The sequence below is a fragment of the Cimex lectularius genome, unplaced genomic scaffold (genome assembly GCF_000648675.2).
Source record: "Cimex lectularius strain Harlan isolate CLEC.00 unplaced genomic scaffold, Clec_2.1 scaffold104, whole genome shotgun sequence".
NCBI lineage: Eukaryota > Metazoa > Arthropoda > Insecta > Hemiptera > Cimicidae > Cimex > Cimex lectularius.
The window spans coordinates 1018790-1041750 of NW_019392737.1; the positions used below are offsets into that span (position 1 = coordinate 1018790).

Genomic DNA, 22961 nt, shown 5'->3' on the forward strand with positions numbered 1-22961 from the left:
AATTATTTAAAAAATTCTGTAAATAGTTGTACATCAAGTAAGTCTAAGAATATTTTGATAGACTATAAACGGTTTATGCTCTTATTTCGTAACAGATCTTCTGAAGTATTATGCAATGGAGTCCCAATGTTAATCAATAAGCTGAAAAAAACAAAAGCATTAAAATTAATTTCATAAGAAAATTAATACACCCGCACATTTCCCCTCCTCCATAAAACCTTCGACATATTAACAATAAATCTCTATTGAAGACTTGTAGAATAATAGGCGATAAACCAAAGTAGTCCTGATCGATTATTAAGAAACCGGCCGAGCTAAATGACTTGAAACTTGTTTTTCAAGGCAGGAAGTATTGAACTAAACTAGGTATGAGCCACTCGAGGAAAAACCCTTGTTGAGATCGATAAAATATTTAAAAAAAAATTGATTGTTTGCTTGTGTCTATACAACAATTTAAAATCTGCTAAGAAGAATTAACAACATAATTAATTAGCAGAATTAATAACATTAAGAATAAACAATGTGAAAACAAGATTCCAGCGCACACAGGAATCCGCGGTAATGAGGAAGCCAACGCAGCAGCAAAGAACGCTACAAACAAAGGAACATCTCCATGGTCTCGAAACATGACATTGGCCGAATGGGAAGAACGTTGGAGGCGTTCTACTAAAAGTCTTCAAACTAAAAAGTTCTTCCCAACGGTTGAATCGAGGTTGGCAGCAGAAATGAAACACCACCATATGCTTACCCAACTTATAAGCGGCCGTAGATGAACTCGAGAATATCTCTGTAGATTACACATAGCACAGGATTCGGGATGCGTCCATGGGACCACATCTTATTCGACTGCCCCATTCAAGAACCACGCCGAAAAGCTCTTATAAGGCTTTTATGTATTTAAAGGTGGACAATGGCCACCAGACCATCATATTTTGCTAAAGACCACATTGAAGCCTTAATTAATTTTTATTTAGAGATCATGAGATGCGGTCTGGTGTTACGTAGGTTTTAGAAAAACATTTCCTTTATCGTGACAATGATTCGATCTTTATTGAGATCATCTTCTGAATATGATCTCAATAAAGATCGAAACGTTGGCACGATAAAGAAAATTTTTTCTAAAACCTACGTAACACTAGATCTCATTTCCCGATCACCAATAATAATCTTAACTAACGGTCACTAAACACCATACACACACGCACGCACGCGCACGCATGCACACACGAGCGCGCGCGCGCACGCACGCACGCACGCTAACACGTAAATAATAATTGTATATGGATATGAATTCCCGAAATCACTGGGATCAGGTCCAGATTCCACATAGCACAGGATTCGGAATGCGACTGTCCATGGAGACCTCGACAAACATGGGACCACATCTTATTCGACTGCCCCATTCAAGAACCACGCCGAAAAGCTCTTATAAGGCTTTTATGTATGTAAAGGTGGACAATGGCAACCAGACTATCACATTTTGCTAAAGACCACATTGAAGCCTTAATTATTTTTTATTTAGAGATCGTGAGATGCGGTCTGGTGTTACGTAGCTTTTAGAAAAACATTTCCTTTATCGTGACAATGGTTCGATCATTATTGAGATCATCTTCTGAATATGATGGCCTTACGGGATCTAAGGTTAGAAAACTAATGAAAAGAAAACATTAATCATTCATCGAACCATAAAGGATAATGTTTTAAACATGTTTAAACCCCTCATTAATCTCGCGAGTATTATAGGTAATCCATTAATTGAACCTATAATACAGGTATAAAAGTAATAAAGTGGTATAAAAGTAATTGTTGTGACGTTTAGCCGGCTGATAAATTTTCACTCTTACGAAGAATTTTTTCGCATGTACAAACAGATGTTTGAAAAAAAATTTAAAATATTTACGATGCTTAAGTCAATTATCGCAGTAGCAATATTGTACATACCGCGGCTCGTGGTAAACATCCGTTGAAAAATGGGAAAACGGTTTTACGTAATCGCAAAAAAAGATAATTTTTTTTCTTTCTTGCACAAGTAGTTTTAAATATTTGATTTTTATATTTTTTATTTATTTATTTTTTTATCTTGAAAATTTTGGATTTTGATCAATGAACAAAAAGTTGTCTTCATCTACTACCTTGACTTATAATATAAAGTTTAAATAGTTTGAAACCTTTTGATTGTCACTAAATATATAGTACATTATTGTCACGTGGCCAATGATATTTTTTGACATTAGGGATTTTAAAATTTACCTATAAGCAATAAACGGTAGTTTTTCAATATTTAGTACAGTTTTGATTCAAAGTCAATCAAGACTTTTGACTCCCCTGACTGATTTTAATTGTTGTTTCAATTTAAAATTTCATATTAGAGAATAACAGGAAACCTGAACGATTTTGATGTTATAAAAACTATCGAAACATCTTACATTATAATAACAAAATTACCTACTTTACATGCAAATAAATAAGCATTTGTATATATATAATATATTTTAATCGTAAATATATAATTAATCATTATTAAATTTATTCGCTCGCTAACAAAGACAACCCCTTCGAGGTAGTTTTAAATGAAAAACGTGTGTTTATGAAATTTTTCTTTCTTGAAATTCTTCGTTACGCAACAAGGAATACATTTACACATGGTCTACACTTTTCTCAACGTCTCCGCAGTTTTTAGAAAAGTTTGCTGTTTTGTCTTTTCTAGCAAAGTAAACACTTGAAAACAAAGGAAAAATGTGGTTCACAGCATGTGTGTTAGCATGGATGCAGTTTAATTTTTACGAGTCGAAATGTTTATTTAAATATTTTAGCAACGAAAGGAGAACAATAAAATAAGTTAAACAGAACAATATGTGTATTCCGTGGATTCTTTGTACGGTGTCTTCACTGTTGTCCACAACTTGATAATCAAGAACTTTTTTATTTTGACTTTTGAGTTGTTTGCACATTCACTGTTCAAATACGAACAAATATCAATTAATGTTTCAGGAAAGGCAGATTTTTGAATTTATTTATTTTAACAACAGGCTTAGTAGATAGTTCACGTGAAAATAAACTAGCCGATTTTCATAAACATACGTTAAACAACAGGGTATAATAAAAATTACTTGTCTAAGTGGTATTTAGAAGAATTTTGTAACAAAAATAGATAAATAAGCTGTAAGTTATGGTAAACAAATATCTGGAATAAATGGTTAAACATTTGGGTTTTTCATGTTTACAAAGCAGTTTATCGTTATTACTTATTTATGAAAAGTGCATAGAACTATGAGTCTATTTTCAACTGCTTGGTTTCCCAAGGAAAATTCTTTTAAAGGAAGTATTGCCAGAAATTTGAAGTCGTTTTATCACAATGAATTTGTTTCTTTTATCAATTATCACTTTGGGTTTGTTCATCCCAATGCTCTATTTATTGTCGGAAACGTAGACGATGCCTTGACCATAACTTGATGCCATCCTCTCTAGGAGTGGATCGATCGTTTTGCCGGTCTGTCTGCTATCTTGTCCCAGGATTCGAAGGAGGGGAAGTGCGAATAAAAGGTGCCCTGGCTAACCAGGAGGTCTACACTCTCTCACTGCCCCCGCCCGCGACAACATGAAACCAGAAGTCAAGCAAGTGCCGGCCAAGGATGTCAAAAATGGTGAGTCATTTTAATAAATATCCCGGCGTCGAGAATAGGACAATCCGGTCGATCTACTTGCAGAACCGTCTGGACGGTATTGGTAATTTTGTTTTACACATGTTGCACAAGAGATCGGGGATTGGGCGTGATGATGATGGGCTCAGTGACAATAGGTTGTGAAATAATCTGGACCAAAGGAAAAAGTGTGTTAGAAATAAGGTTACGATGCCAATGTCAGTTGTACAGCGATGGCCTTCCACTATCACTCATTCACCACCAAGTCCTTGCGACCGTTTGACCACCCTGATTATTATCTAATCACGACTTCTCAAAGACGTGTTTGTTCAATACATTCCTTTTAGACAACGCCAATCATCAATAAAACTAGTTTAAATATCTAGATATTTCAGATATCTCAAGTCGTATGGACTACTCAATAATTCATTTTCTTTATGCCAATCGTTTAGAAGTGCGAATATTTTTTTATATATATTTTTCACTAAGGGGGAAAATATTTTTAAATAATTTCCTATACATACATAGTAGTACGCTCAAATTGTCTCTATTTTAAAATGTTAATTGAATAAATTCACTTAACGATAATTAATGTTACACTCCTCCCCATTTTTTAATATTTACTCAATGCTCTATGAAGACCGGTGTTGTTATTATTATTATTAATTTTTAAGGGCGTTTTAACGGCTAGACCGGTGTTATTATTATTATTATTAATTTTTAAGGGAGTTTTAACGGTGTTCTTTTTATTATATTTTTATTGCTTTTATTGCATATATAAAAATAATTATAAAAGTAAAATTAATAAGTGGTAAGATAAAAAATAGGAAACACGTGGGAAGGATGCTCCCAGTGGTGAGACTGCTATTTCTACACTTAGCATTAATTTCTTCCAGTTTTGTGTAATCCATAATCAATACACCTCGATTGTCATAACCATAGTACAGAAAAATTATAGGGCATAGTTTTATTGGATTATCGTAATTTTGTAGTTCGTGCCATATTTTTATAACATTGGTACTTTTCAACAAACCATACTTTAAAGTTATGCACAGTTAAAGTATACAGCTTTCAGCTGTTTTAAAGATACAATCCCACCACTTCCCTCTTTCTATCTTCTCTCTCAAACCCACTCTCTCTCGCTCAATTCCTCTCTCTTTCTCTCTCTCTCTTTCTCTCCCCTTCCCCCTCGTCGTTGGATGTAAATGGATGGACCAAATCACTGCGACTATAAATAAAACATTAATCAATCTATCGATCTATCCATCTATCACTTTTTTCGTTATCTTCATATCTTTTTCGATTTTGCCTATCTTTAAGTTTCTATTTTTTCGTTTTCTCTCGCTATTTGCATTTATTTAATCTGTTTTTCTGTTACTTTCCCCCTCTCCCTCACCATTTATCTTTCTATTTATCTATTCTTTATTCGTTCTCACCAATCTCTCCTTTGTTTCTATCTAGTAATGTATTATTGCATCTATTAATTTTTTGTGTATGTGTGAGAGTCTCTCGTTCTCTTTATATCTATTATAATTCCTTATCTCTCTCTATATCTATCTATCCATAGTTCTTGTATTTATTCGTATCTCTATCTCAATCTCCACTTCTTTCTAATTCTCTCCATTTATCTATCTGTATATTTGTATATTCTATATTCTCTCTCACCGTATCCTATATTTCCTGTCTATTAAAGTGTTATTGCATCTAATAATTAATTCTCTCTCTCTCTCTCTCTCTCTCTCTCTCTCTCTCTCTCTCTCTCCCTCCCCTCCGTCCTTAATTATTTATCTATCTATCTATCTCAATCCCTACTTCTCTCTCCACCTTTGGCTAAAGGCTATAGGCACTGAATTTTAATTTTTATCCTAAACTCACCCCCCCCCTATCAATTCCTATATTTTACTATATTTAACTTTCTAATACTCTCTATTTACATCTTTTTTCGTGTGGTTTTTCCGTTTTGTCATATCACAGTTTCTTTTTTGTTGACTTTTTCCTCCCTCCGCTTATCAAAATCTTTCTCTGTCTGTTTAGTCAGTTTCTGTCTTTCTATTTATTATATAAATCAGAGATACTTAATGGTCGTTTCAAGTGTGAATAAAGTAAATGGTCGTTTCAAGTCTAAATAAAGAATATAAACTAAATAACCTCAATTTGATTTTTTTGTATTAAATTATTTTATTCTTCAACAAAGCTAGGTAGCATGGGGCGTGATGGGGATATCAAAAGGTCTTCGCCTTACTGTGCACAAGACAACAACTGTACAGTTTATAGTTCGGGATCTCAATACCGACTAATTGAATAATGGAAAAAGGCGAGTTTCTCACGCCTCATCACGATAACCAAAGAGTTCTTCACTGAAGGAGATCATTTTGTCTAAATCGGTATTTATTGCAATAATTTGGTAAAACTACTTCATATACATTTGAATATAAATTGTTCGCGCTGATGACCGGTTGAATAACTATGAATGAATTATCTTCTACTGTTAGAGTGGTAATCACAATAAATAAAGTTTGTCCCTTAGTGAATATAACTGAATCCAATGTATAATATAGAGTTCAATATTATGTAATATTCGATTTGGCAACTTAATGGGTAGACGTGTAGTTCCGTTCTCTTTGTAACAAAATGAGTTAATAACCCATTTTCTATTCGTTTATTGCATTTGAAAGATTTATCTGATTTATTAAAGAGGTAAATGACAAAGTTTCGTCAAAATTTATTTAACATTAACCAATTTTGAGCCGTTTATTTGTTGAATCGGAAAAGTCATTAATCCAATTTAATTCGTTTAATTATGTATTAAAAGGAGATTAATACTGGTTATTGCGAACGCTTGTTTATAGTTGCTGGTTATAAAAGGATAAAAATGAAAGATGCAACAGCGCATAGGGTACGTTGCTTTCTCAAGTATTGTGTGTTTTGCTTTTCTGAAAGAGTTAATTAAGGAATGAAATCAAAATGTTAATAAAATTATATGTTAAATTATATGTTATTATAGTTTCCTTTTATATATATATATATATATGTATATACTCTTACAAATATTAGAGTTAATAGTTAAAAAAAGGTGGTTAGTAAATAATAACAATAGACGTATTTCAAATACTAATAAACAATTAACATGCAAGAATTCTGTACTGTTGTTATTCTTTAAATATCTTAAGTTGAGTTTTTTTTCTACTTTTGAAGGTTTTCTTTGATATATGATAGTACATTTGTAATGAAAGTATTTGGTACATTTTATCCAAATACGTGCCTAGTTGGGCAACAATAAAAAAATATTTAGCAGACCACTTTTTGCGCAGTGGAAATAATAGAAATAAACAAAAATCTAAATTACAAACAAAAATTATATTCCATTCTTTAAAGTAAATAATCTAATTAAATTATTTAAAATAAAATAGACAATTTCAATTAAAATATCCTTACAAAAAGAAACAAAAATTTTTTTTCTGTTTGGTTTGATATGAGAAGTGTACGCAACGACTGCTCCTCTCAAACTACTACTACTCGTTATGGCGAGTACAACGCTAGTTTCTCTATTTGTTTGGCGAAAGAATTATTTACATTTTTATTTAATAAAAACAAAAATAAAGAATTATGTTGACAACAAATTTAGCCAATACAAAAATAATTTTTTAAAAAATATAAATGATTGTTTGTGGAATATTTTGTTAAATAAAAGATTTTGTTTTATTATTAATAATAAATTAACTTGAAAATTAAAAACATAATAAAAAAGACAAACAAAAAGTCAATTAATTAAAAAATTGTCATGGTTTTCATGACAAGATGGTCACCCCCATTCAAGTAAAATGCTTTCGCATTTGCTAAGGTCGAGTTGCTTCTATCTCATTTTTAAAGATGTTGCTGCTTGTAATAATGGTCCTAGTGACTATGTGGTAGTTCAGTCAGTTTGACCGTTTACTTTAGTGGCAATTTTTTTTTAACAGGTTAAACTAAAATCTATGTTAGATTAATTGAGATACTTTAGATTATATTAATTATTTATTTTTGTTTTTATTTATTAATTATTTTGATTTAGATAGGCTAACTAAGACATTTGGTTTGTTTTTATGTACTATTTACAATTTGCACATTGCTGTGCAATTTGGTTATCAGTTTGGATTTATTCACTAAGTTTTGTTTACAATCAACTTATTCATGGTAGTTAGTTTTTGTTTAGCCCTTCTTCAAGTGTCGGTTTTTCTCCTATTAGGATATCCTTACAAAGGTTTTATTTTATTTTATAGTTACTCCGACTATATTGTTATATCGCCCTTAAATCGTTTTAGTTATGAGCTCTTGTGCCTATGTTTCCACATTCTCCAATGCATTTTACGTTTTTAGTTTTGAAAGGATCATTAAAACGTGGCCTTAGTTTTGCTGTTATAGAATGTGCCTTGCCTGATAAGTAATGAGATTTCAAGACTAATTCGCCAATTGTCTAGTTCTTCAGTCTTCTGACCTTGTCATAATTCTGTTTCGTCCGGTCATAAACATTGTTTAGAGTTGTATAAATTTTGTTTCCACAAATTTTTCATTCCCTGTCGTGATCTATTAAACCATAGCTCTTCTGAAATTTCCATTTTTTAATTCAGGGGATGAAAAATGTCGCGTCCTAAAAATAGCCTTGTTGGTGTTTGTCTGTCGAATTATGAATTGTATTGCCTAATGATATTAAAGGGAAGTGCAATGATGTCTGCCATTTCTTCTGATCTTGATGATGATAAATAGCAATGGCAGTCTTCAACGATTGTATGGCTCTTTCGACCATATTAGATTGGGGGTAATACAGAATATTTTAATAATAGGTTATTCCTAATTCAAAACAAAAATTTTTGTACTCTGCTTCTTCCAGCAAAAACTTCGAGAAACCATCCATCATTATCAGTATGTACTAATCTCCTTCGACAGAATGTGGGAGTGATCCTACGAAATCTTTACGACTGTGCACCGCGACTAATATTGGTCTATTGTGCATCTCTATTTTTTTTTTATCTAGAGCTCCTCGTTAAGCTGCAGACTTTTTACCAGAGCACCAAAGCTTTTTCCAGAGCTCCCGTGTGTATCCTTCAGGTCCTGGCTTTACCTCTCCCAGGATTAGGAATCTCAACTTACATAGACCTTCGCTCTAGCAGTGGGTGTGTTCCGCTGTTTCTTCTTTTTCTTCTTGGCAATATCTAAACAGGCTTGTGTCTGCCACTCCGAGTCTATGCCACCGGAGTCTGCAGTGTCTAGTTAGCAGCCCATCTATTATTCTAATCGTAGCACGTCCTAGATTTAGTAGTTCTGCAGTTGGCCTCTTTCAGACGAGGCGACTAGTTGATTCAACCAGTTGAACGGACGGGCGTGAAGGAGTGTAACGTAGTAGCAAAATGTTTGGGAATCGCCCCAACCCTTTCACATGCAGTCAACTCGTCCGCCCAGGCGGGTGGCTAGCAAGCACAGCTCGGCATTCGTTCTTCACATCTGTTGCCTAGTTGAATCAACTGAGTTCACCATGGAAAGCGTTGCAATTGCAAGTTTCAATGTGGAGCAGATCATTGAAGATATTCCTATATGTCCGTGGTATGGGACATGAGGTGTGAAGAGTATAGCGACAAAATTAAAAGAAGCGAAGCTTGGAGGGAAGTATCACAACAGTATTTGAAAGAAAGTGCCCGTTTCCCAATTTTATAATAACGGATAAACTCACACTTTTCTTACTGGGTGTCCTGCTTCCTCGGGTTCTAATACCGTAGTGACCTCCCATTGGGAAGAGAGGTTGATTCCACAAATTGCCTGGTGTGAAACCAGCAAAGAAAAATCTTCACACGGCAGTAAACTAGTTGAGAGTGAATCGGACAACTTAGTTGAATCAACCAAAAAGATTTATTTCTGCGATGGTCCTTTGATAAATTTTTTCACATGCCTCTACCCTGAGCTGCATTCCCATTGATCGGTGGACTTATTAATTTATTGTCTAATGGATCCACGTTTTTGGCAGTTTGGTAAGCCACAAAAGGGTTCAGGGCCAATCGTGTTATCGGCCTCTTCATTGCCTTTTGGGCGGTATTGACATCAAAAGTCCTTTTTTCCTGTATGATCCGATTTAAATTTTGCACATAATAAACATCTTTGTACACTTTGCTTATATCTTCAACCATTTCGAAAACATTTCTCAATCAATCTCTTCCACCAATCTCAACCTCTCTCCCTACCTAAATTTGTTTGATTTTTCCTCTTTCACACTCTCTTTATTTCTCTTTTTCACTGTCACTTTCTCTCTCCTTTCTCTTTTTCTCTTTATCCAACTAAATTTCTAACTATCCTTCTGTCGTCTCTCTCCCTCCCTCTCACTCTCTCTCTCTCTCTCTCTCTCTCTATCTCTCTCTCTCTCTCTCTCTCTCTCTCTCTCTCTCTCTCTCTCGAGCAGATTACTTTTCCCCGTATCTTCCGAAAAAATTTTTTACGCTTTTGTCCGAAAATCTTCAGAATAAAAACAAGTCATCGGAAGACATAATATAACAAATTTTGAAAACATATCTCAATCAATCTTTTTCATCAATTTCTCTCTCTTCGTTCGAGAACTAAATTTGTTTGATTTTTACGACATTCATTCTCTCTTTCTCTCTCTCTCTCTCTCTCTCTCTCTCTCTCTCTCTTTCTCTCTTAATTTAAATAGCAACATTCCGGATATCATTTCGCACACTTTCTAGATTACTTACTCTCTTTGCTTCTCTTCTAAAAATGCTGTCTGGAGATTATTAAGTCCAGTTATCGACCAATCCCGAGGCGGTTATAATTCTTACCTATTGAATGACTGCTGATGAAATGTTCTTACCAAAGATCTGTTATGATAGCCCGAGACAATGGTGTTGTTTATGATTGACTCTTGCAGCTTTTCTTTATTGCAGAACCGACCGAATGCGAGTCACACAAAATAATGTGTTCTCCAAGACAAATGACTACTCATGTGGGTCAATTATTTTAACCGAAAAATGGCCAATTGCAAAAGTATTTTTATTACAATACTTTACTAGATTTTTTACAGTATGAATCCTCCTAAGGTTACTTCTTTCTAAAGATCTTCAAGGTTACTTTCTTTTATTGTTATCGACAGTACAACCGGTTTTCTTTTTTTGTAAAAAAACCCGCGAATAACAGGCGCACTTGAATATTGTAATTATTTTGTATGCTGAATAGGAAACGAGGCTACTTCGAAATATATACGTATTATAAAAAAGGAAAACCGGTTGTAACTGTTCTTAACAACAAAAAGTAACCTTCAAGATGTTTCATGGGATTATGCTGTTAATATAGTTAGGATAGGATTAAAGTTGAATTTAATTGTTGCAATATTATTTTTAGAGGGGTGGAATTAAGTAGATGTTCATTGTCGAAAAATTTAAATTATTCCACTTCATTAAGTAAACAAAGATCTTTCATTTATGAATTGAAAATAAATTCATGTTAAAATAATTTATTTTTAGTTGAATTATTTTGAATTTTGATGCGTTTGTAATTGAAAACACGTTTTTAGGGTATGCAAGACGCTTTTGAAATTTGTCATATTTTTTTCAACCCTTACTTTTATTTAACCTTAAAGAAAACTTGTTTATTTTAACATAAATCAAATTATTGAAAAGCAACAAAGGATTGTATATACTTATAATGAAAAATTCATTTACAAATTTAAAAATTAAGGCAAAACATTTTTTTGGTGAAACTTTTGCTTGAACTACTTTAAATGTCAAAGCTTTAAATTAAATTTATTTAGAGTTATAGATAAATTCCTTTAAAACAATATTTGATAAATTGTGAAATCTTTCCACTTAGTCTACGAGGCGATGGACTTGTTTATTACTATGTAATCATTTTGGTCTGTATATTCTCGTCGTTTTGGTATGTCAGACGCATTTTGGCTTTCCGCCATCTTCAGTGATTTTTCGCTTAGTCATTGTTTATGCCTAAGCGTAATTTATTTTATTTTCTTATTAAAAATTAGTCAATTAAAAAGTTTTATTAAAATTCAATTCAGTTCACTTTATTTTAAGCCTCCAACCTCTGATTGGCCTGTCAAATGATGAGAGGCTTAGTTGGCGGACGGTGTGAGGCTTGTCTCTTTTTCCCTCTGTTGTTCAGTACACACACGCTTTTCTCTCTATTTAGGATGGTAGGGAAACTGAGCATTGGGTTGCGCGGAAGGAAGGATTAATGGAATTTTTTGTTATTGGATTGCGCGATCTCGGGAACTAAATCAACATTAAGTCTGAAGGCGAGGTTTGAGATAAGACATAAAAAGGAGGTTATCCATTTTTCTTAGGACTTTAAATTGGAATCGTTGGGAGTTGGAATGCTTGGTTTTCTCCCAAAGTTTGATACATTAAGTCTACATAAGTATGAGATCCGTGCTGTGAATAATTTTTTTTTTTGTAGTTTAATAGAAATTTGGATCGTATGTACAGTTCGTTCAGATTTCGTCCTGTGTGTGGATTTCAACTAAGTCGTTTTTCTAGCCGAAGTCCTACGTACGGCCGGAGGTTTAAGTAGGTACGTTTAAGTAAACAGGTGGTAGTGTAATATGTGTAAGTGTGAAGTGGGTCCTTGGTTGTATTTGTTTTAATTTTCCACTTGCTGGATCATATGTCGAAGCACTACAAACAGACTTGAAGGTTTCTGAAGGCGATGGTCGGATATTTGTGCGTGGAAAGGATTGCTGTATCCTCACAAAAGTGGAGAAGGTTGATTCTGGTAGGATACGAATGTCAGCAGTGATTATCGTGTAAAGGAGAGTGCAAAAATGCTCCCTTGAAAAACGCCTGTTTTGATAGAATAGATAGGGGCTATCGCTGTACCTGTGAAATCGATTAGAAGTACGGTTTTGAGATTAGGTGGTAGGATGCCATTCAGCTTCTATAAGAAGTCTGGGTCCACCCTTTTGAAGGCATGAGGAACCCGGACTACACTGCTTCTGTTCAAGGGAGGATGAAATGACCACCACAACGCCTAGGTTCCCGAACCTAGATCCCTTGAATTCTAGGTGCAAAACTAACTTAAAATAAGGTTTTACAACATTTGATTTTTTTAATAACTATTGATATTGTAGTTATGTGTATACATTTTTATACTCTTTTCATTATATAGCAGGGAGGATATCGAGAAAGAAACGTTTTTTAAATTTCCCATATTATATTTTGGCATATTTTATTTAACTTTTATCTTAATTTCAGCATATAGAAACTAGATTATTTACACTTGCAATTAAACAGATTTGTTTGTTTAAAAATATTCTTAGTAGAACTTTGTCGTTTTTATTTGCAAAGACTCTCTGTTTTAGAAATTTAATCTAAGAAGTCACATTTCTCTTATGGAAAGTTAATAAAGAATAATTAATTATATTGTATGAATATTTTTCTGTCAAAATTAAACTTCCCAGCCTGTTTTTCTTGTGACAAGTATTCTTTTGACTAATAAGCATCTGCGGAATCAAACCAAATAGTAATAATGTAAGTCTTGGGTAGGTAAAAAAATATTGGATTTATTTTGGAATAAACGGTTTACTTTTTTGAGGCTTAAAAAGCTGTCCTAATATTGACATTTGAGAACTATTATTATATAGTATAATATGCTAATGGAACAGTATTAATTCATAATCTAATTTAAATAAATTATCTTCATCGCTTTTTAATCCTTCGGAGTGAAATTACAACCTAAACTTCTTTGGCTTCTTCTGTACGGGTTCGTTTACCGACGGGTACGTTCAAAAACGAAATTCGACACTAATCCAAGTTTTAAAGGAAGGTGGGTGAGGGGATATTCGACACCGCATAAAATCTTATGCAATCTAATATTATGTAAAAGTATTCAGGTTTACTGACTTTTCAATTGTTATATTAAAGAAAAGCTAGGGTAAAGGCGAGTAAGTTGTACTCGGGTGCCCATATTGCAATGCTTTTAAGATGGTAATTTTTTGGGAAAAATAATATAAAATAAACACTATAAAAATTGCATTATTTTGTGTGCTTTACAGAAAAATCCGTGATCAATAAGAAGATGATTCGAAATAATACTTGAACATTTCTGAGCCGTCAGATCTCTCTTTTTCTTTAGTTTATTACCTATAACCATAACACGAATTAAAGTGACATTTAAATGTCCAAATTTTACGCAGGCTGGTTTCTACGCTTGATAACCTTTTTTCATAACGTTTTCAGCGGGTTTTAATTAGGGTGTTGCTTATCTTCCATTTACTTCTACGCTAAGAGATAAAAATAGCGAAATAATCGATAACATTTCCCTATGACTAATTATGAGTTTATTACACTGCGTGCCTTGACCCTATTAAATAACAGACCCCTAGTAAGGATTCTGAAGGTAGTTAATATAAGATTCTCGAAGAAATACCATCTTAACCGTCTGTTTCAACTAGTGTAAAAAGATTAAACGAAAGATGATGTGGAAAAGTGAGATATAGTACTAGATATGTAGAAAAGGAATAGTAGGAAAAAATGTATGGCGATCGCGAAAAAAAAGAGCTAGAGGACATCAAAAGGGTTAAGAAGATAAATAGTGTCAGGGAGAGAGAGAGAGAGAGAGAGAGAGAGAGAGAGAGAGAGAGAGAGAGTGAGTGAGTGAAAGAGAGAAAGATATATTGATTTTTTTATTTATTTATTAAGCATTCCTCATACAAATTACATATGCGGAGGTATTGGTCTATTCTGCGTTCTGTCCATGATCGACTGATAGACGACTTATGCTGTTTTACCGTGACATTAATGGAAGACAACTTTTCGTTCATATAGTTGGGAAGAAGTCTTTCGTAAGAGTTCCTTATTTAGAAGGGGTCCATTTTAAAACAGTATCGGCGGCCAATTTTCTTTTAACGAAACTTATGGGTGCTGCTGAGTAGGATACTGGAAGGATCTCATTTTTGAGATGCTTGTTTGCCTTTCATTACACAAAAGCTCACATGTGCTCTAACACAAGCAATTTGAATTTTGAGTTGGTGAAGTGTATGCAATGCAACCTGATTGTCCTTTTGGATTACAACTATTTTTAACAACTTTCTTCAAATTGATTATTCTAACCTTGAAGCAGTGGACATTTCACAACTTTTAATACTGTCCAGCTGCCTTACTGCATGATGCTAAGCTAACAAAATAAAATCAGCTAAAATCTAAATTAGCTTAAACTTAAACAGATTTCAATATAAGCCGTAACTGGTAGACAGTGCTTTGTAGTATTTAACCTACAAAAATTAAAACAATAAAAAAAAACTATATGTAGGAAAAAATTTGAAGAAATGAATTGTGCAACTTAGTTTTGTTTTTTTAGGAGGACAAAGTACTCAAAAACCGTTTACTTAATATGACACAAGGACGTCCACCGGAAATCAAAGAGACACCGCGTACTTTCACAGGCTAATATTTAGGTTGTAAAAATGTGTGTAAGGGAGAAGACATCCTTTCGATCACAGGTTTTAACCATGTTTAGTCCACGTAAAGAACAAGAACAATTGCGCTTATAATCATGTCTTGAAGATCCAGGGTGAAATTAGCGTGTCCGTCTGAATGCTGATCCCAGAGAAATCTGAAAAAGAGTAGATGTTTGTGTTTACATACATTTTATAAGAAACTTTTTGTTTCAAATTGCATAGACTGACCTGTAGATAGCTCTTTCAGACTGCCAGTTTTTCTCATGACATCTGACGATGACGATTATTTTTCTCCTGTCCATTCTAAGCCTGTACACCTTCCTCAAGACGTACGAGGAGAGCTTCCGGCACATCTTGACACAGAGATCTGGGTCGTACTTAATACCGCTGAAATACAGTGGTACGGCGAAGTCCAGTATCTCTTGAACTTGGGTCGGGACGAACTGGACATTGGGAGCCAGTTGGTACGTGGTGACATGTGTGTCGCTTTCTATGGATTCCTTTTCACCTGAACGCGAAAAACAAACATAAGCCAACTGGTAAATAATTATCAAAGTCGGCGGTGACAGTAAACATTATACCCCGTTAAATAAATAAAGATATTTGTTCGAGATAAAAATATATTAATCCTATTCAGAAGGGTAGGAAGAACGTTTAACATTTTCATAATCATTTAAAATTGCCTTTTAAGCTTTTTACTGAGCGAAGGATTAATTTTTTTATAACTGGTCTTCATTTGCAACTTAATGGCATCGTCATTACTGTGGCTTCGATGTTATCAGTACATTACGTAAATTTATAACTTGCTTACCGGAATTTCCATTGAAAATAAGCAATTACAATGCTAATAACTTACTTGATTTATCGGAAAGTTCTTCAGATTCGTCGGACAGTTCACTTTTCTCGTCTTCGTCCGTTCCTCCGCCAGTTTCACCTTCTTCTTCCTTTTCCCATACTAGGTCGTATTCCTGTTGGATCTCTTCATCTGGCACGAGTAGATCTTGGCTTCCATCTGGCCCTAAATCTTCCTCCTCTTCTTCTTTTACCTTCTTAACATCTTTAGTATCCTCGGTTACATCCTCATCCTCATCATCCATCATCTTGACTTATAGCGAGAGTAAACTAAAAAAAAATTAAAAAAAGGAGAAAACTTGAATAAACTACGGAAATTGTCTATTTAAAATCATACGGGAACATATGGAATATATTTTGAACTATTTCAGATGACGGGTTTGCCACTAGTTTCAAGTAACTGGGGAAGTTTAATATTATTAAAAATTAATAATTACCGCAGGAAATAACGAGTTGAGGTCTTATTTTTCAATATATCTATAGTTATTTTAAAATGAACTTTTTTTTCAACGACAAACATTTTATAATGATTATTAATACACACAAAGGAACTGGGTTAAATTAAAATAAATGGTGAACACAAGTTTTTCTCGATTAAATTTCAATGTTCGGTTGATAATAATGACAAATATACATCAGCCAACCCGCAAAGAATTTAAATTTCCAATAGCATCAAACAAAATAAGGTGAAAACAGTGAAAATATTTGACTTTTTATTCTAAAAATCGTTCATGTTCTCCTGATTTAAAATCAGTCAATCAATCAGGAGTTCATCAAAATGATAAGATTAGTATATTTCGATATTCATTCATTCTCTCTCTCTCTCTCTCTCTCTCTCTCTCTCTCTTTCTCTTTCTCTTTCTTTTTCTCTTTCTCTTTCTCTCTCTCTCTCTCTCTCTCTCTCTCTCTCTCTTTCTCTTTCTTTTTCTCTTTCTCTCTCTCTCTCTCTCTCTCTCTCTCTCTCTCTCTCTCTCATTNCAGGCGTATATTTGTTCTCAAATTGACATTTAACGTTTGTAAAAAAAAAAAATATATATATATATATATAAATAAATCATTTTATCACATGGTCTACAACAGATAATGAGTTTTGGAATATACAGTTACATTTGTGATTAAAGACAAATGATTTTCTTAATGTAGAACTAAAAAGGAAACTAGGTAAAAGAACAATTTGCTTATCTACAACCATATTTACATACTTTTTCAGTTCTACAGTTATTATACTTCCCACAAATATTATCCTCAGGGGATTTTTGTGCCTAAATATTTATATTTTGAGTTGAGCTGCGATAGATTGCAAAGGTAAAATCGCCAACGACATTGATACTTATTTAAAAAACAAGACTAAACAAGAACGCTGTTACTACCAACTGTTCCTCATTTTAATTTGAACTAATTGCCAAATTTAATGTTCTGTAATTAAAGTTCGTATTGATTTGATGGTGATGATAATTATGGAAAGCATTGGAACAAAGCGAGATTAGAACCATCGTTCCATCCTACCTTTTCTTGCTACTATAAATTCTCAGCGTCTTGCCACAAACGTGTCTTTATAAATAAATATTGTAATATGTAGCCGTCGAAAAAAGTTATTAAACTTATGAGAGTGAAATAGGCATAGAAGTTAAAACAGTTAACTAAAGTAATATAATAATATAAATGTACTAAGTATAAAATGATGCAGCAATATAATGCAAAACAAATTGTTGAATAATAAATTCATTGGTTAATAATTTAAATAATAAATGATTATTTTTGGTTGAGTGGATTTGCTCAAAGGCGTGGATTTTCTTCTTGGCGAATATGTGATTTTGAAGGTTTTATGCAGTCTTTTTAGTTAATTTATAATGTGTGTTGTTTCTTAGAAAATGTCATAAATGTAATCGTCTTATCAGCAAAGATCTATTTCACTGCTTGGCTAAATTGACTATTAAATGTACAGGAAGAATTTGAATTTTTATTCTATTCATTATATAATACGAGCGATTTATATACATATAATAGAAATATACTGATAAACAGCAGATTCCAGGATAAGCTAGTTTCATTGATCAATAATTGAATGGATATTCGGTATTTTGTAGTTGGTTCACTCACACAAGCGTGAATTCTTTGTCTGTCTCTGTCTGTCTCTCTGTCTCTCTCTGTCTCTCTCTCTCTCTCTCTCTCTCTCTCTATCTCTATCTATCTATCTATCTATCTATCTATCTATCTATCTCTATCTCTCTTTCCTCTCTTCTCTCTCTTTCTTCTCTCCTCTCTCCTCGCCATTCTCTCTCTCTCTCTCTCTCTCTCTCTCTCACACCATCTAACTATCTATCTCTTTCTTTCTCTCTTTCTCTTCTTATGACATTCTTTCTCTTTTTCGCTCTTTTCATATCTTTTCTTCTGTACAATTTTGCTTCTGCATTGCTTCCGCTTCATTCTCTTTTTGACCTTCTTTCAGTCCAAAGAAGTCACGTTAGTTTGCTATCTACATTTATATTTTTCCTATATAATTTTGTTTCTTTTTCTTCTGTTACTACTTCTTACTTTCTCTCTTCTCTCTCTCTTTCTCTTTCTTGTTTCTTTGTTTTTCTCTCTTTCACTGCTCTCTTCCTCCCTTTCTCTTCTCATGAAAATCTTTCTCTTCTTCACCGTTTTCGTATCGGTTTTCTTAGGAGATTCTTTCTTTCTCCATATCTTTTTCATATATAATTTTGCTTTCATTCTCTCTTGGTTTTCTTTACAGTCCAAAATCACGTTAGTCCATCTATCATTTTCCTTAATTAATTTTTTATCTGCTTCATTCTCTCGTTTTCTTTTTCTATATATTATGTCTTTTTCTTTTATTACTTTCTCTCTATCTCTCTCTTTCTTTCTTTTATTTTTTTCTCTATCACTCTTTCACTTCTTCTACCGTGTATGTAAGAGTGAGACGGTCGGTGAAATGAATCTGATATTAAAATTTTATAAATGAAAACGCCAACTCTTTTGTTATTAAACGACTTGACCAGAATGACTACATATAACATCAGAAAAAGAATATAAATTTTCAAGCTGTTTTGTTTATAATTTGATGATGTATGAATCTAAATAGTCTACCTAATGACAATAAAGGATTTTTTGAAGAAATAATTTCAACAATTGACTAAAAACGTAAAAACTTAAGGAAATTTTGAATGAATTTATTAAACTTTTTTTAAAAATATTTTTTAATCGTTCCACCTTACAATCTGTCAGCCACGGTTTTTTCCTTACCCCCATCAATTTCTTCACCTTTGAGAAAAGTATTTAAAAAAGAAATGACACCACTAAAAAGGATAGTAAATGGAATACGTTTTCTGAAATTTGCTAGTCTCTAGGTTTGGAAATAATAGTTTAGAATCACCATAGTAAAAAAAATATATATATTTTTCAAAGTTCTTGCTGCTAAAACGCTTATTTCACGATCGTTTACAAGTTTAATATTAATCACATCTCATTTGAAATTTAACGTAATTTCCAATGGTATCAACGGATTTGCCCAAAACCTTTTAGTTTTGGAGTTATCATTGTTTATTTGAAGCAAGGGCGTTAAATCTTAAAAAATCAGAAAAGTGGAATCACTCCGAAACCGCTGAGATTAGGACATAATTAATTAGGACATTTTGGTTGCATTTTGAATGTAGAATCTACTTAGAAAGTTTGTAACACGAGTAGTCGAACATCCGAGAATCAGTTTGTGCTTAAACTAGATTAGTCGATCAATGATTGAGTCCTTGGAATTTTGTGGTGAAGTAGATTTAGAGCAAAATGGTTTTCCTTTTGGAATAGATTTATGAATCAGTGGAGGTGTTTTACGCAACGAAAGACAAAACATTGTCGGAATGTGTATGAGACAACGTTTTCTGTTGAGTTGACGTCATGTTTCGTTGGTTTGTAAGTTTAAAAAAACCCATAAATTCAGCTTTTATTTCATTTGCGTCCTGCCAGAAACGTATAAACAATGGCAGATTTGGATTAGCTGCCTTCCGAGCACGTAGGGAATTCCCGTCTGGCAGTGCGGTAGAGGCGGGTCGAATCTCCGTGACGTCAGGCGTATCCCGAGTATCTATAAAAGGGGGAGGACCTGTTTCAACCGCCCAGTCATGAACGGAACCCAGGGGAAAGAGGTGCAACTCCGTCCGCCGAGGTTGAGGACGGTGTCGTGGCAAGAGGAGATCACTGAGGGTGACAACGATGCACCGGGAACGCCAAAAACGCCCAGGACATCGACGACACCAGGTAAATGTGGAAACGTGTTTTCATCCTTATTCAAGCCTCTTCCTTATCACTGGGCTTAACTTGCTACTTTCGGTCACAGGGTTGATGCATCTCGCATTGCGACGATTTAAACCAAATGTCAATTGTTATTCCGAAAATTAGTTTACAATAAAAAAATCCCGCTTTTTCATCTCCACCAAGACCTTAGATAAAAAGAATAATTAATTGAAATAATTAATATGGTCAATTATGACCACGAAACATATATAGATTAATGTAATAAAAAAATTAAAAATCAGAGACAATGAATCGAATCAACAAAAATAAGGAAGAAAGACTTACATAATAACTTGTGTATTATTTTTTTCTTCTTATAACTAATGATAAACATATACACAACACAGATATAATCTATTGGTCCTGTTTGTATCAACGGATTGTATTCATACAAATAATTTTCAAATTTGAACGATATAATAAATGAAAATCAATTAATTAAAGTTTGTCCAATACTTGCTCATCGCGATTTTTGAAATTCTGTCACCACCTGCTGATAGAAATTATACAATTTTTTTTCATGTTTTGTTACCCATGCGTGTTTTAATAAAAATAAATATATAAATAGTAACAATTTTTGGCCTTTACTGCATAAACATAAAGAAATAATTATTTAGTAACTTAAATTAACTTGTGGAATGAAGAATTGATGAACTAATAAACTATTTTTTAAAACTGTTTATTTTTGTTAATGCCAGCCTCATCTTTAGCAAAGTCTTGAGAACGTTTTAACATAAACAATTATAAACAAATGGTCGATTAGTTCATCAATGTTTCCTTCTACAAGTTGAAAATAAAAACACAACAAAAAACAAGGAGACATCAGTAATTAATATTAGTTGTACAAGTTTTACGTTATGAATATTTCTATCAAAATTCTAAGTAGTCCATGTAAAGTTGTATAAAAAATGATAAGTAGTTAACATTTTGTTTAAAGTGTGAGATATCGACCTGTTTTTTACTGACGAATAATATGGATGTAGGTACGGTCTGGATGAAAAAATAAATTGAATTTTCCCAGTTTTCGACCTTTTAAGGTCGTTATCAGGACAAAACAATCTTAAGAATGTACAAATTAACATAATTAAATTTTTAATAAATTATTTGAAATTTCTTTGAAGTTAGACCCAGTACCAACATTGCCAAGCACTGAAACTGTGTTGTTTTGCCCTAATGATGACGACCTTAAATGGTCGAAAGCTAGCTACCAATTTAATTTGTTTTTTGATTCAGACCGTACCCGCGATCCAGATTATTCATGAGTAAAATATTGGTCGATACATTTAACAACTGAAAGGCAGCCCTTGGCAATCTTGGAACTGAGTCTATCTTTAAAAAAATTGAAACCTTTTATTAGTAAACAATTATGTCAATTTGTACACATCTTTAAGATTGTTTTGCCCTGATGATGATCGAAAGCTTCGCCGATAACATTTTTTTTTCATCTAGTCTAGTTAACATTTTGAATTTTTATTCTAAAAACCCTTCATGTTCTCCTGATTTAAAATCAGTCAATCAATCAGGAGTTCATCAAAATGATAAGATTAGTATATTTCAATATTCATTCATTCTCTCTCTCTCTCTCTTTCTCTTTCTCACTCTCTCTATCTATCTATCTATCTATCTATCTATCTCTCTTTCTGATTCTATTTATCTTATTCACATATTCTTATTGGAATACACTAAGCAAATATGGATTAAATTAATAATCACGTTGACTTGTCACTGATTGTCGATTTGTAGTCAAACGTTTTTGAAGCTGGGAATTCAGGGGTGTTTAAAAATGTTTAAAAACTACATTGGCTGAGTTAAAGCAACCTTTTTAGTCTATTCAATTTGCTTATTATGGGATTAGGAACGCATTTGCATTAACAAACTCTTGCTTTATCTGTCTCTTCATCTTTATTTCACTCACTCTTTCTCTTCTTTACACTCTGATTCACTCTTTGTCACTTTATCATTCTACCACCCTCTTTCTCTATGTCTCTTTGCTTGAGTAACTTTTGTGCTATATCTTTTGGTATTCCATATCTTTTTCGTATGTCTATTTTGCCTCTCCTTAAGTGTCGCTTTTTTAGATTTCTCTTCCACTCTTTTTCTATTTTTTCTCTTTCTATTTTCTGTTACTATCTCTCTATCATTCTCTCCTCTTCTCCCTCTGGCAATATTTTTATTCTTCACCTCTTCATATAACTATCTTTTTTATGCGTATTTTTTTCTGGATAATTTTTCATCGGCTTCATGCTCCCTTTTTCTTTTTTTATATCTCTATTTTTATCTATTCTACCTTCTTCTTCTACTTTCTCCCTCTCTCACCCTCTCATTCATTCTCTGTCTCTCTCTCTCTCTCTCTCGCTCTCTCTCTCTTTTGAGTTTTCATGTAGGGATAAAAGAGGCGGCCACAGGGCCTTGTGCACGCACCTAAGTAGATCTATTGTGCTCGCGTCTTGATATAAAGTTGCAAAGTGCGTCACAGAGTTAGGTACTCTAACAAGTTCAACTGTTCTAAAATCGAAAATTATGTGAGATCAAATTGCACGTTTGCGTAAAAATAGCCAGACGTATATTTGTTCTCAAATTGACATTTAACGTTTGTTAAACTACACATATATAGTCCTGTTACTATGCTCAGGTCGAGGAATCCAAATATATGACCACGTAGAGAAAGTACCGTGATTTTTTGTATCTTCATTAAAATAGTCTTTGTTATATTTTAAATGTAAAGATATGAATGAATAGTTGTTTATATTTATATCTTA

General features: G+C 33.2%; 2 protein-coding genes across 3 annotated transcripts in view; one reads left to right on the plus strand and one right to left on the minus strand.

Moving 5' to 3' along the window:
• Positions 1 to 3545: 3545 nt before the first annotated feature.
• The window catches only part of LOC106665720 (GTP cyclohydrolase 1), a 55417-nt gene continuing 36001 nt past the window's right edge, over positions 3546 to 22961 (plus strand). The window contains exon 1 of one of the 2 annotated variants that reach the window (XM_014392375.2): positions 3546 to 3644. In XM_014392375.2, coding sequence (XP_014247861.1) covers positions 3599 to 3644 — 46 coding nt within the window. In that variant the 5' untranslated portion in view covers positions 3546 to 3598. Of the gene's footprint in view, positions 3645 to 20012; positions 20167 to 22961 lie in introns of those variants that run through there. The other variant, XM_014392374.2, reaches the window with a different exon arrangement.
• On the minus strand, positions 14936 to 16289 carry LOC106665721 (tctex1 domain-containing protein 1-like). Its single transcript, XM_014392377.2, has 3 exons — positions 15923 to 16289; positions 15295 to 15574; positions 14936 to 15221 (listed from the first exon to the last, which is right to left on the minus strand). The coding sequence occupies exons 1-3, from the start codon at positions 16164 to 16166 to the stop codon at positions 15122 to 15124; spliced, it is 624 nt and encodes a 207-aa protein (XP_014247863.1). The 5' UTR covers positions 16167 to 16289; the 3' UTR covers positions 14936 to 15121.